The following is a 15,875-nucleotide window of genomic DNA, read 5'->3' on the forward strand; positions in this document are numbered from 1 at the left end:
GCGTTTTATCTTCGATGTCGTCTATTTGTTTTGTATCTTCTGTGCTAGCCTCATTTGGTGCATTTCTCTTATAGAGTCGTTCCACAGTGATTCTACATTGAGTTTTTCCTCGGTAATTTCCTGTAGAAAATGTTTTGGTGTAATTTTCATTCTTATTTTTGCTAGGACTATTTTATGTTCACTCCCTGCATCTGCTGAGTTTAAAATTATTCATAACAAGGTAATAAAAATAAAACAAAAGTTATACATAATTTCTAAAACACTCTGTATTTCTATTGATATTTGAAATTTCACAATCTACTTAACAAATTCAGTATCTTCTTAAATAGGTATACAAATATTAAGTACAGAATGGAGATAATTTAATGGAGATTGAAAGGTGCAACAGTCCACTTTAAGGTATCGAATTAGTTCCACCAGGGTCACTGCAGTCGGGGCCAGTACGGTTGATGGGAAGTCACATCGGGTTGACTTGGAGGTATTGCTATCGGGACAGATACTCCGGGTGATATAAGACCTGAAATATAAATATTTGTATTAGCTTTTATTATATCTGTAATTTATAACAGGAGACAACAAGACAAGTAAAAACAAATATTGTTCAGAAGCTGTTGGACAATTCGATGTAAAATAAAATTCGAATTGTTTTCTAATGCTAGGGTTACCATACGTCCGGATATCGTCCGAACAGTCCGGATATGAAAGACATGTCCGGATTTTTTTCTTTACTAAAAAATGGAAAACACTTGGCCCAACGGTGGGAAATTTCATTCTGCGCAACACCTAGTTAAGTTGGTCGCACTGCTTGTCAACAGCGCACGAGCAGACAATAATCGATTGACAGCTAGTTGAGTTAGTGTAATGACTATAACTCCTATGTAATTGACCGTGTCTGTGAGATATTGATTAAGGATATTTACGTTTAGTTTTTTTAATAGTTTAGTTTAGTGTACCTATAAACTTTGTAAAATGCCAAAGCGTATCTAAATGTGTTTTTACTGACAAACTTAAAGAAGAATACAAGTTTCTTAGTAGCGAAACAGCTGTACTTTTAATTGTGCCTTATGCATTTCGCGTATATTTACAATGTAGAGGTAGCAACTATTAGAAATATAAGATAATAAAAGGTACAAATAAAAGATAATATAAACTATTTTTATTTTAACTGAACCGAATAATTACAGTATTACATACAAAGAAATTAAGAGATGTTTTATCTACAAAATATTCGAACAGACTGAATACCAAACACAGAACTAACAAAGTTCTCACATTCATATATAGCATGACACTTTTACGCAATTTTACGCAAGAGGTGTATGGAATTAACTTTTATGCTTTCGGAGAAGTCCCTTGAAGACTGCATGTATTTATTTTAACGCTAACAAAAATAATAATTATAGTTGAATATTAGATTCCAACAGCAACACAGTTAAATTCACATTTTACATTTTCTACAACCCCTTGGACTAGCCCTGTCCGGATTCGGCCTTAATAAATTATGGTAACCCTATCTAATGACGATGATAAATAAATGTTTGAAGTCGTGGAGTAAAAAATATGGTTTTATTGACAGCTACAGAATGATTACACTACAGGTATTGGTTAGGTACAATTTTATAATAGACTGCACTAAATTGACTGCTACTGATAATTGCACTCGGAGTAACTTCAAACAATGACTTACGCACTTTTTAATGAGGTAACTATTTTAAATAGATTGCAACTCATAATAGTGCGGAAAGCTATTTATCATCTTACCAAATTATATACGAATCATCAATAAGTTTTATTGCCTTTCCATGGTAACAAAAACTTTGAACTTTGAAAGCTTGCAACTACAATTAATCGAGGAAGCAATTGCAACACTTGGAAGTACAATTAGAATAACAACTATTTGGCAATTTATTCAGTTTAGTTATTCAGTTCAGGAAGTTGAATGGACTCTAATAATTAAGCTATTAATCGATATATTTCACAATTATACACGGTGAAACTGTAAAAAGTTAGGATTGATGTGAGATTACAAATTAATGGACTAATTTGTGATTAAACAGCTGTTTTCTTGTGTCCTTTCTTTCTCTACTTCACGTGGTTTGACTACACTTGTAGCTATTTGAATATTGGATACAGCGGATTGCAATAGTTACTTGAAGTTGCAGGCAAATCAAAAGTTTCAAAACTATACTTCTAAGAAGAAGATATAGTTTATGGTTCTTCTTCTTATACTGTTTCACACAATCTTTTCTTGTGATTTACAATGTATAAACTTTGTAAATCATGATTTGGGATTTACAATGTATATAATACATACTTTGTAAATTATAATTTGGGAGTGGAAGTGCTCCTGGTAACATGCAAGTGTCTTGGTTTGTTTATTTCTAGTGCATCTTTATTGTGATTGTAGTACCTATAATTCTCACTAATTTTTACTACCTATACATAGTTTCAAAAGTTATGCAACACTTAACATTTTCGCTATTATTATACTGTTACTAAACTTTTTAGAAACTCTGTTCTAGATCATTAAAAATATATCGTAACTTTGACCGATATTTTTTGTTTTAATAGACATACTGTTTTATTTTAATAAATAAAACATTAAAAACAAAGAATATTTCTAATTAAAATGCATTTAACAATTTTAATATAGAGATAGAGTATTTCCATCATGGGCATCGATGCAAGCGTGGATTCGAGCAAGCCGCATCCTCATTGAGTCGACATTGTCGATCGACTCTGTCTATCGACACTGCCGACCGACAAATCGAAAAAGCTTCACATGTCCACATCAGGTAGGCAGAATATTTGTCGACAGTCGAAACGAAAATGTGTGACGAAGATGACGCTATTATTGTTTGTGTTGCATTTGTTATTATCACAACTAAAATCCTTTGCCATCCTTTGTTTAATTAAATTTATTGCCACCCTTTGTTTTTTTTATTTCTCCAGCTACCTAACTTTGAAGATTTTTTATTTTTTGTTCTACCACTTGCTTTTCTATATTAAATTCACTGGCAGTTTCCATCAAAGCATCGTGTCTCATGTTTCGGTCTTTGTAATATTTGCTTCTAGTGTTCCATAGATTTGTTTTTAATTTGTACGCTTCAATAATTGCCATCACTTTTTCTTTTTCCCATTCCATTTTGCCGACAAGTACAAAACACGAGACTTCGGACGAGGCTGAAACTACGCCGAGCGTACACTGAATTATTTTTGAATGCCAATGTCGAAGGTCGAATGCTAGCTGGCACGTCCACACTTTGGATTCGACTCGACTACCCTTTGATTTTACCTACAGAGCATGGAAAACCAGTCGACAGGTCGAACGAAATCTTTTGTAGATCGACAAAGTCGATCGCCACGTACACACTCAGTCGAGAGTGTCGATCGACAACGTCGACTCAATGAGGACAAGCCCCAAGTCGACTCATCATCATTCTCTTTGCCTTATCCCTATGCGGGGTCGGCTTCCCTAATTGTATTTCTCCACACAATTCTATCCTGGGTCATATCAATATTAATCCCCTTTACCAACATGTCCTGCCTAATCGTCTCCCCCCACGTCTTCTTTGGTCTTCCTCTCCTACTCCTTCCAGGAATCTGCACTTCAGCTACTCTTCGTATTGGATGATTAACGTCACGACGTTGAACATGACCAAACCATCTCAACCTATGCTCTCTCATTTTGGCATCAATTGGTGCCACACACCGAGAGAACAATTTCTTTTCTCCTAAAACACTGATTTCTTTGAGCAATAATTCTTAAAAGTTAACATATCCTATTAACTTAAACAAACCGGTTCACATATAAAGAAACGAGTTTTTTAAACACAACTCAATAATTTCTTACAGATAATTTCTTCAATACTAAGAAATGCATTAATGGTTATATTTAATTTTCTTATCCTAAAGTTTTTATTTCTTAAATTGAAAACTACAAATATTTTGCAGTATAAGAAATATAATGTCGAGTAAATCCATATTTATATTTGTGAACAAGAAATTTTCTTGCAATCAAATAAATATTTTAAACCACAAGAAATAATTCTTCAGAAATACCCTCTGTAGTAATAACTGTGGTTATAAAATAAAAACTTTGTCATTAATGCCGAAATGTAACTTGCAAAGAGATTTTCTTCCACAAAAGAATTGCGCAGATTAACAATTTATGATTTAGTCGTCAGTGTTTGTCAAGATGGCGTGATATGTTCATGTTCATATAGATGGATGTTTATTTATTGGTGTTCTTTAAAAACTAACGGATATTTTGAAGGTACGTACATTATAGGTATTAACTAAAAGTAAATTGAGTAATTTAAGATGTAATAATAATATTGTTGCGTATCCGAATGGTTAAAAAAGAAACATAATAGTATCTTTATATGCTTTTTAGGTATAATGATGGACGACTCTGAAATAAAGGAGCTTATTATTCTAACTGGGAAATATGCCACAATTTAAAGCTGGGACAGAATGGTATAATATATAGCTTCAGAACAATATTAAGAAAGGAGTTATTAACCAACTGCGGGGCCTTCCATAAATGGTAGAATTTCATACATGTAAGTACCTTTTTAAAAATGTGTATACTTATGTATCAACTATAATAGGTTTCTTGAATGTATCATCTTCTATAAAAATATACAATACAACGCTATGTCAAACATGGCGGGTGCAACGCTGAGAATGTGTTCTGTTAATTTATTTGAGATAAAGAAATCAGTTAGTCTAAAAGAAATATATGTTTATGGTTAAGAAATGTTATTGCCGAAAACCGTAAATTAGTTAATATGTATTAAATGAGATGTAAACTAATAATACTTTCCCGTAATAAAATTTCTTAATGATTAGGTATGCTGTCTCTTTTAGATTATAAAAATTAAGAAAATTACATATTATTATGTCTGCTTCAATGTTTTACATTGGTTGAATTTTCCCTCTTGTTTTAGCTAAACAATGTTTATTGTGTGACTTAATATTATACAGATAAATAATTAATATTTCATTAACAAAAAGAAAAAAATAAACAAAGATGTGTAGGTTAAATAATGCCATGGTTGAACTAAATATGATTGATTATTATTAGTATTAATAGTTCTTATGTGGGGCCGTGTATTCGTTTTTTTTTTGTATTTCCTAAACTTGTCAAAATAAATATCTATATCTTTATAAAAAAAATTTTATTAAAGTTTACTCTTTCTACATAAAGATTTTGTTTTAGTGAATTGCTGATATACAAAGTGCTATTAACAAAAGAAGGAAAATTTGAGGAAGTTAGATTTGCCTCTCCATCCTTTTATTGTTGTGTAGAAGCCAGTGGTTTAAGAGTGGAGAAAATATTTGTATGTAATAATAACGTTTTATATCTTGTTTTATTAATAAAATAATGATTTTACCTTAACACAATGATTTATTTCGCCGTATGTAATATCACTTTATTTGCAAGATATATTAACTTAACTCTAAATATACGTTTATCTCTGCGAAATATATTTCTTAACATTAAATATATTAAAATTATTAATAGTAAAATAATAATATTCCTTACTAAGAAATATTATTGCTCAGAAAGAATAGTTTTGTAATGTGTAGAAAATATATTTTTATGACTAATAAAATTAATTAACATCAAGTGTAATTTCTTTCTGATAAATGGGTTTGAAGTTTGCCAGAAAGTGATGGTTGAATCATGTTCAAGATATATTTCTTTGGCTATAGTAGAATTTATTTGAAATATTTTAGAAAATTATATCTTACATACAAAGATATATTTCTTAGGCAATATGCCAAGTCGATCTTTCTTAAATATTAATAAAGTTTCTTTATGTCAAGAATTTTTTTCTCTCGGTGCATCTAGACTTCCCCTAATATATTAATTTTTAATTTTATCCTTTCTTGTCACTCCACTCATCCATCTAAGCATTCTCATCTCCGCCACATGCATTCGTTGTTCCTCTTTCTTTTTCACTGCCCAACATTCAGTTCCGTACATCATAGCCGGTCTTACGGCTGTTTTATAGAATTTTCCTTTCAGCTTCATTGGAAGTTTTCTGTCACACAACACACCACTCGCTTCCTTCTACTTCATCCATCCAGCCCTAATTCTACTGCATGCATCTCCATCTATTTCTCCATTACTCTGTAATACCGATCCCGGGTACTTAAAACTATTGCTTTTTACAATCGGTTCACCATCCAAAGATACCATTTTATTTGTAGTAACTCCATCTTTAAATGAACATTCCAAATACTCTGTCTTTGTCCTACTAAGTTTTAAACCTTTTTCCTCCAGAGCTCGTGTCCACTGTTCCAGTTTTTGTTCTAAGTCTCTTTCACTATTTCCTACTAACACGACATCATCAGCATACATTAAGCACCATGGAATGTTACCCTGTAGTTTCGCTGTTATCTGGTCCAAAACTAATGAGAATAAATACGGACTAAGCACCGAGCCTTGGTGCAATCCTACTTTCACATGAAATTTATCAGTCTCTCCCACACCTGTCCTAACACTAGTCGTTACTCCCTCATACATATCCCTCACAATCTTTACATATGCACCAGGGACTCCTTTCTTATTGAGTGCCCACCACAGAAACTCTCGAGGAACTCTATCATATGCTTTCTCAAGATCAATGAATACCATATGAGCGTTTGTTTCTTTACTCCTGTATTTTTCCATCAACTGCCTTATAATAAAAATTGCGTCTGTTGTTGATCTGCCCTGCATAAAGCCAAATTGATTCTCGGATATGTCGGTCTCTTCACGTATCCGTCTATCAATTACTCTCTCCCATATTTTCATAGTGTGGCTAAGCAGTTTTATAGCCCTGTAGTTTGTACATTGTTGTATATCTCCCTTGTTTTTGTAGACAGGTACTACCATTCTCCCATTCCCATACTACCATTCTCCCATTCTTCTCTACAGTGCAATTGTAAATTCATGAAAAGTTCTGGGAGGATTACTTCGAGCATGAATAGCTTTTAAGATCACATGCATGTTCAATGAGGTTCATGTCTGGAGACATCGCAGAACACTCCCAAACGGCGAATATCTTAAGCCGAGTCCTCATTGAGTCGACATTGTCGATTGACTCTGATGTCTATCGACACTCTCGACTGAGTGTGTACGCGGCGATCGACTTTGTCGATCTACAAAAGATGTCGTTCGACCTGTCGACTGGTTTTCCATGCTCTGTCGGTAAAATCAAAGGGTAGTCGAGTCGAATCCGAAGTGTGGACGTGCTAGCTAGCATTCGACATTGGTATTTAAAAATAATTCACCAAAAATAGTTTCAGCCTCGTCCGAAATTTCGTGTTTTGTACTTGTCGGCAAAATGGAATGGGAAAAAGAAAAAGTGATGGCAATTATTGAAGCGTACAAATTAAAAACAAATCTATCAAACACTAGAAGCAAATATTACAAAGACCAAAACATGAGGCACGATACTTTGATGGAAACTGCCAGTGAATTTAATATAGAAAAGCAAGTGGTATAGAACAAAAAATAAAAAATCTTTAAAGTCAGTTAGCAAGAGAAATAAAAAAACAAAGGGTGGCAATAAATTTAATTAAACAAAGGATGGCCAAGGATTTTAGTTGTGATAATGACAACTGCGACACAAACAATAATGGCGTCATCTTCGTCACACATTTTCGTTTCGACTGTCGACAAATATTCTGCCTACCTGGTGGTGGTGTGGACATGTGAAGCTTTTTCGATTTGTCGGTCGGCAGTGGCGATAGACAGAGTCGATCGACAATGTCGACTCAATGAGGATGTGACTTTATGTCTTAAGATAGTCATTAACTGCTTGACTCCTATGTGGGGTGGGCAAGCGGTTCCATCCATAAACACAAAATTTACACCCACAGCTCCTCGCCATAATCTCACATGAAGTTCTAAAATCTGAAGTTTCTAAAAAAAGTGTGATGTACCTTTGTTCTGTTAGAGTCCCGTCAACAACCACCAATTCCGTGCATAGGTACACCTGACTAAAACATAACACTGCCACCAGCGACAGGAAGTATGGGATGGGAATGTGCTAGTTGTACAGCTCTTGTTGGCTCTGGCCAAACCCGAATTCCCCGGCTATCACTATAGCCCGATCAAAGAACAATCTGACCCCAAAAAAAATAAAGGAAGGATGAAAATTTGGGAATAGGTAGTTGAAATTGTCCATTATTATATAAGAAAAAGTTTACAATTCTACATCCCATCCATTTTTCCAAAATAGAGGGGAATACCCCCTCTCGAAGGTGAAAAATATACATTCAAAATAAGTCCGGACTTGAATAAAATGAATTCTAATCAACTTTTGTTCTATAGAGTTTTTTCCCTAAGTCAATACTTTTCGAGTTACTTGCAAGTGAATATGTTCATTTTTAACAGAAAAAAACATGTTTTTGGACGGTTTTTCGGAGATAACTCAAAAAGTAAGTATTTCGGCGAAAAAAATGTTCTTAACAAAAATATAGCTTATAAAAAACTGAAAAATGGTGTATGCTTGAGGTCTGTAGACCCAGTAGAAGCAGAGTTGTAGCTAATGAAAAGTAGGTTCTTCTTCATAAAATTCCAAATCGAATATTTCAATGTGAAATAACCCAAAAACGGAGCACTATTCGGGGAAATTAATTTCAACTTTTTTAAAGTGTTTAAAAAAAGGATTATTTTTGTTTTTTAAAAAAACTTGTAACAATAAAAGTAAGTGAGTTATGCTCAAAATATTGTTGGTCCCTTTTATTTTTTGGTAAAAAAATCACGAAAATCACCCCCTAATTAGCATCATAAATAAATTTTATCATTAGGTACCACTTCACAAGTTACTTTGCTTATGTATTATTTATATGATCTGTAAGTTTCATCGGTTCAAAGTGCGTAAAATTGAAAAAGCTGAAGTTAAAATGGCTTGAACGAGTAACTAATCACGAGTTTAGGCAAATTTTGAGCAGCCATAGCATAATCAATTTTAGTATAACAAGAAAACAAAAAGGAAAAATATTCAGAAAAGCAAAACGTAGATTTTACTACTCTTTAATATTTTTGGTATTACTCATCATTTTTAAGTTAATTCCATGAACAATTCCTACCAACCTTTGGTTTGTGAAATAACCAATATAATTATGTACCTGTGGATGATGTAGCACCCGGGTTGTACTGATGACCGTTCACTTGATATGGCTGTGAAGGGCTACATGGAGAGGGCCGCGCTCCGTAACCTATGGTTGGAAGATCGTATCCTGGAGGTCTACCCATACAATATCCTCCCATTGCACCTGTCATTGTTGGACTTTCTCTTTGTTGTAAACAAGCTGCCGGCGAATGGCCCATACCAGTCGATAGAGAACTATGAGTGAAGCTGGACATAGTGGACATCGGACTGAAATTAAAAATATTAGTTAATTCAACAATGTTCTTTTACCTGTCTTAATATCAAAGTTATGCTCCTCAGTGCTGGGCTCAGGATATGACAACGTTGTTGTCATATCCTGAGCCTTTTTTCCCCACAAAATTATTTTGTTGGCAACATCACGGAACAAATTAATGGACCAGTCTGCTGTATGATTTGTGTTATCTGGCCAAAATAGTTACTAACACATTTTTGAACATTTAGCGTGACCGCTTTTGGTCAATGAACTGGTCAAATTTGCAGTGAGCTAGAAGAATGGTGGCGAGGCCATGTTACAGATACTGCATAAACTTTTATTTAAAAGGCGACTAGCTCCAGTGTGACCATTACACAGGATGACCCTGTTAACAACTGCTTACAAAATATTAGCAACTACCCAAGTAGCACCGAACGGGTTTATTAGAATAAAACTAAAATTAAAATCAATTGGTTTTTAAGTAAACCTTAAGGTTGCACAAAAAACCGCTTTCAGCATAAAAGGGCTCACACTGAAAGAGGTCAGTAAAACCAAAAATAAAAACCTTAAAACTTTGTTTTCTTAAGCAACTGGTTTTAAAGCTGCTATGAAGGTGCTTTTAAAACCATGTTAAAAGACACTTTAAGTGCAGGCAGTTTTATAGCAAACTTAAAAAGGTTTCTTAAATGGAGACTTTTAAAGATAATTTTAATTTAAATGATTCTTTAAACCCATATACTTCATATAGGCCAACAAATTATTACATGTGTTTTGATAGGTAGATACGTATTTGTAACCATAAAATAATAAAAAGTACTTGGTTATTTCGAACTGTCAAGGTAGAAAAGCACTTGCGCACCCAACTTTATTGATAATGTTAACAAAAATAGATCTAAATAACTCACGCACCCTAAAATTTCTGACTTTTGGCGATTAAAAAATAATAATAAAACAATTGAAATCCGAAAAATATTAATTTGAAAGAAAAATAATTTTATCTTCAATTTTAATGTTTTAATGTTAAAATAAATCGAATCCATGTCTTTAGATCGCTTATTTATAATTTTTATGTAAGCCTTATATTGTAATCTATCATGGCCTTCAGCATCTCCAGAAAGCAATATGGTCGAAAACCAAATAAAACTATTTAGTCTATCGACAGAGAATTGTTAAGATCAAATGGCTTTATTTTATACCTTTCCAAGAGCATGTATCCTACATGAAAGCAAGATTGCCTTGGAATTAAAACTGTTTAGTTTTAATGCTGCTGCCAATAATGCCACTCTGTTTTAATGTGAATCTAACCGTAAAATCGAGGCGTCGTATTGCTGCTTGTATTGTATTCTTTGAAAAATAAGCCGTAATGACCAGTTCGTTTATATTTTAAGTACAGTAGAGCGTGGATAATCCGAACTAATTGGTACAGAGGTAGTTCGGATTATCAAATTGTTCGGATTATCGAGCATATGTTCAAAATACATACAAAGCTCATAAACATAGTGTACTTACGTTTGTACTTACATATGTACATACGTTTTAGTTAAAAGGAATAAAACACCTGCATAATAAACAAATATATTGTAGGTATTTCTGCATAAACAAAACAAAAATCCGCAGTCATATTTTGCCCATATTGTCATATTAAATCCAAAAATTCGGTCCGCGATCATATTTTTTAATTTTATAATTTTTTTTGCGTTCGGATTAGCGATCGTTCGGATTACCAGGGTTCGGATTATCGACGCTCTACTGTACTTGCTACTTATTTCTTCCATACTAACTGTACTTCCACTTTTTACACCACTGTTTCGCTCTAAAACAAATGGCCGACCATTTTGGACATGAAAGAAGAGGGGACGAGTTTAGTCTTATTGTTTCTAACAAGAAGCATAGTTTTGTCTTTACGATAACCAAATTGATTCAGTTAAGAGCGTTTGGTTTTAATATAGCCTGATAACGGCTTTTAAGAAAGCAACTTTAAAGAAAACTAAAAAAAATAGTTTTAAGGCATATGATTTACTGACATAATAGTCTTGAGATCAAGTAGTTTTAATAATAGGTTTTATTAGTCATATTAGAATAATCTTTAAAACTGCAAGAATACTAAAAAGTCACAAACTAGAATCTAATAAAACCAAATAGTCCAGAAGTTCTTCATAAAACTGATTAGTTTTAAAGTGAACTGAGAATAAACCATTTTAAAACTACAATAAGACAAATTATCTATTAAGATTAATTAGTCTTATTTGATACTCTTATTAGATACTTTAAAACTAGTGACAAATGCTTAACAGTTTTAAAGTTCTGGCAGTATATCTACAAGGTAACTTTAAAACCATTATCTTCTTATTTACCACAATAAAACCTTTATAAACCTTAAATAAAACTAAAATATTTTTATTGTGCTACTTGGGTATTATCTATGAAAGATTACAAGTTCACACAGTAGGCATAATAGGAAAATACCAGGCCGGATTCACTCCAGAAAAAGTAACAACTGACCCAGGTTCATTCGATAAAACATCCTCGAGAAAACATTAGAATTTAACATCGAAACCTATTACCTATTCGTCGACTTCAAGGCCATGTCACGTACGGCAGTGTTAAGAGAACACTACCTACTATGACCGTCAATGCGTGAGGTGGCGTGAGTTTGGTGTACATATTAGAAAAACTTATCCGACTAACGAGAATGACACTATCTAACTTAAAAGCGAGTGTTGTGACACAGGCAGAGAATTCTAGAACTTTTGAGATAAAGGATGGACTCAGTCAAGGGGATCAAGGGGATACCCTGGCTTGCCTGCTATTTAATATTGCCTTGGAAAAGGCAGACACACGAATTAGAAAGGGCGGCACTATTTACAATAGATCGACAAAAATCTTAAATATGCCTCTGACAGGCGTATGCCTATGCCTGCCAGAAACAGGTCGTTCTAGTCATCAACGGCCACAAAACCAAGTAGGTATATGTTGGTTACTAAGGATGTTATTTTATAGCAATTAAGGAACGGGAAACAGTCTTTGAAACTCATATCGTTGAACGTATTGACTATTGACAGCTTTACATAACTTGGCTCGCTGGTGACTACTATAAACAAAACAAGCAAAGAAATTAAAAGACGATTAAAGGTTACAAATAGGGACGATAGACTCTAAAATAACAATTCAGTGATTATCAGTGATGTGGAAAACATCAGTATTGACAACATACTAACTGAAAATATCAAACTTGAAGGACACACACTGATATATAGATTTCATAAAATAATAACAGAAGCGTAGAGCACAGAAGAAATTCCAGGAGACTGGAAAAAAGCAATTATGAACCCAATCCACAAGGAGACAAACTCAGCTGCAAAAACTACCGAGACATATCCTTACTCTGTGTTACAGTCGAACCCGCTTATTAAAGTACCGCTTATAGGAATATCTCGGTTTAAGCAATAGAATTCTGAGGTCCCGAAGCGTTTCCATTTACTCCTTAATAAATTTAACCGCTTATAGGAATACGTTTTAGTAAAATAGTACCGCTTAATAGAATGAATTTCAAGTAACCAAAAACTTTTTATGTACAATTTCCCACAAATTTAAATAATTTCTGGTTTATAGGACCTGTCGATAATAAATATTTTATTACTTACTTTATTATGGGCACCAATTCTACCCTCCGCCAAACATTTACCGATCATAAAGTAGCTACTTTTTAGTTTGTGTAAATATTCTTATTGCTCACCCACCACCCACGTCGTTGTCTGTTTAGATTTTTAGAAACAGTTAATTTAATTTAGAAACAGTTAAACCGCTTGTATAATATAATAACCGCTTTATATGTAGTATTTATAAGAAGTTTTCTGGAGGGTAAAACCAATGTCAATTTTTTAATTATTATATTTTAGAGCAACAAGTGAGTAATATTTTATGTAACAACAAAAAATTACTCTCAGATTACTGATTATTTTTCCAGAAAAAAAGTAAGTCTGTTGTATGTATGTTAATAAGAAAATATGTATACCTATATCTACATATTGCATACATTTCATACTTATTTATGTATTCCTGTACAGATGATGTAGTTTGGTGTTTTAATAAAATAAGTAATAGTTCAGGTACTGTATTATTGACATAAAAAGAAATAAAGCCATATACATATGTACATGATGTATGTATGTAGGTACATGTACATACGTTCAGGTACATAGGTTCAGTAATAGTTCCGGTACTGTATTATTGACAAAAAAAGAAATAAAACCATATACATATGTACATGATGTATGTATGTATTACATGTACATACATAGTATGTACAATATGTACATGTACAAAGTGTGTTGTGCTATTATGACGTATATTCGGTACATTTATTTCTACTAGCCACCACTGATCGGTTATTAGAATTTCTCGGTTATTGGAATATGTTTGCTTGGCACGAAGGCTATTCCAATAAGCGGGTTCGACTGTATCTATAATGTGTTTACATGGGTCATAAACACGGAGTCAGTTTATAGAGTAAACGTTATTACCTATGCCGAACCGTAAGATACATCATACATCACAAAACTTTAGGTGGAACTTGAATTAAATGCGAAAGAACTATGTCTAGCCGTTGCCGTTAACGCAGATAAAACTATCTATATCTAGGTTCTAATACAAACAAGGAAAAACGGAACCTTAAAAAATTTTACAATATACGGTTTAAATGTTGGAAGTTGTAAAACAGCTCGCGTACCATGGAATCCAGATAACTAAGGACGGTAGCGAGAAGGAAGAAAGACGCATAGGCGTAACCAGGATGATCCTAAGGGGGGGTTACAACTACCTGAAAGGGGGGGGGGTTACAACTACTGGAAGGTCTCCGAGGGCTATGGTGTTAAGCGTATAGAGCTCAAAGTACATCCCAATGGGGGGGGTTATAACCCTCAAAACCCCCCTGGTTACGCCTATGGAAAGACGGATCATCCTTGCATACTTTCTGTTGCAGGTGTTTGGATCAAAAGGCATTCATAGAGTAATAAAGTTCAAAATATACATAAAACCACGACTAATAGTATACAACATACAAAAATACGACCAGTAGTCACATATTATGGCGCAGAAACATGGATCATGACATAATCATTGACAACAAATATTTTGTACTTTCGGTAACTTTGCTTTGGCTCGATATCATTCTATAGTAATAATTATAATGACAGAAAAGACAAACCCTATTAGTACTTTTAAAAGATATTGAGAAATATATTGGGACCCATATCCGACCATGGTGTATGGGTAATAAGGTTCAACCACAAGTTATATCAACATTATAAAGAACCCTCTGTGGTAAGTTATGCAATTTTACAAAGATTACACTGGGCAGGTCACTATAGGTAATTCTACAGATATAATTACCATCACTATTTAATTGAAGAAAATGAAAATAAATCATACCCAACCCAAGAAGGAATTCATGCGTTTTGGGGAAATCAACTTTCAACACCAGCTACTCATAACAATAATTCTGGATGGATTGAAGACACGAGGAACACCTGTCAACATTACAACAATATTCCTTATGAACCCTTCACCACTGAACAAGTCTCGAATACTATCAAAGAGCTTCACAACTGGAAATCTCCTGGACCGGACGGAATTCAAAACTTCTGGATAAAAAAGTTCTGGAGTGTTCATGAGTGTTTGACAACATTGATTAATCACATTATTTCTAATCCACAGGAAATACCATCTCTTACTCAGGGAACCACTTACCTAATACCGAAGGATCAAAATAACACCCAAAAAACAGCAAAATACCGCCCAATTACTTGTCTTCCAACTTTGTACAAATTGATCACATCTTGTGTAGCCCGGCCTACCTACCAACACTGTGCTCTAAGCAATATCTTAGAGCCTCAATAAAAAGGATGCGCTAAGGGTTCTATGAGTTGCAAAGTATGGGTATCATCGACTCAGTCATTCTAACCAAGCATATATCAAATAACGAAATCTCTTTACTGCTTTCATCGATTACAAGAACGCGTTTGATTCAGTGCGGCATGAATGGCTTATAGATACACTGAAAATATATAAAGTAGATGATAATATAGTGACCTTTTTAAACATATTATGTCGGAGTAAAAGACTAAAATTCACCTTCAAACAGATGGTGAAAACAATATCGAAACTGAAGATATCCCAATTGACCGGGGCTACCGGGCGCTTTTCCAGAATGACTCGTTCAATGACAGAATGACAAAGTCAACTTTGGTTCTACCTAGCGATGAACTCACTATCTCAGCTACTGAACTCCAGTGAATCAGGTTTTAGTGTTGTATATTGTTGATTTGAAATTAATGGCTTCCAGTCGAAACCACCTAGATCAGATGCTAAAAACTGTAGAAACTTTTTCAAATGACATCAGTATGCACTTCGGATTAGACAAGTGCCGTATTCTAAAAAATATAGTCAGGGGAAAGCAGTGCCGTATTAAGAATCTTGAGGCCCCTAGGCAACCCAAGCTATGAGGC

At 33.8% G+C, this 15,875-nt stretch overlaps 1 protein-coding gene across 1 annotated transcript in view; it reads right to left on the minus strand.

Annotated features, from left to right (window-relative positions):
• Positions 1–248: 248 nt before the first annotated feature.
• Positions 249–15,875, minus strand: part of LOC114328368 (paired box protein Pax-6-like) — a 336,662-nt gene continuing 321,035 nt past the window's right edge. The window contains exons 8-9 of the mRNA XM_050653360.1: positions 9,133–9,383; positions 249–517 (exon numbers count right to left, since the gene is read on the minus strand). Coding sequence (XP_050509317.1) covers positions 423–517; positions 9,133–9,383 — 346 coding nt within the window. The 3' untranslated portion in view covers positions 249–422. The remainder of the gene's footprint in view (positions 518–9,132; positions 9,384–15,875) is intronic.

The sequence above is a fragment of the Diabrotica virgifera genome, chromosome 6 (assembly GCF_917563875.1).
Source record: "Diabrotica virgifera virgifera chromosome 6, PGI_DIABVI_V3a".
In the NCBI taxonomy this organism is placed as follows: Eukaryota; Metazoa; Arthropoda; class Insecta; order Coleoptera; family Chrysomelidae; genus Diabrotica; species Diabrotica virgifera.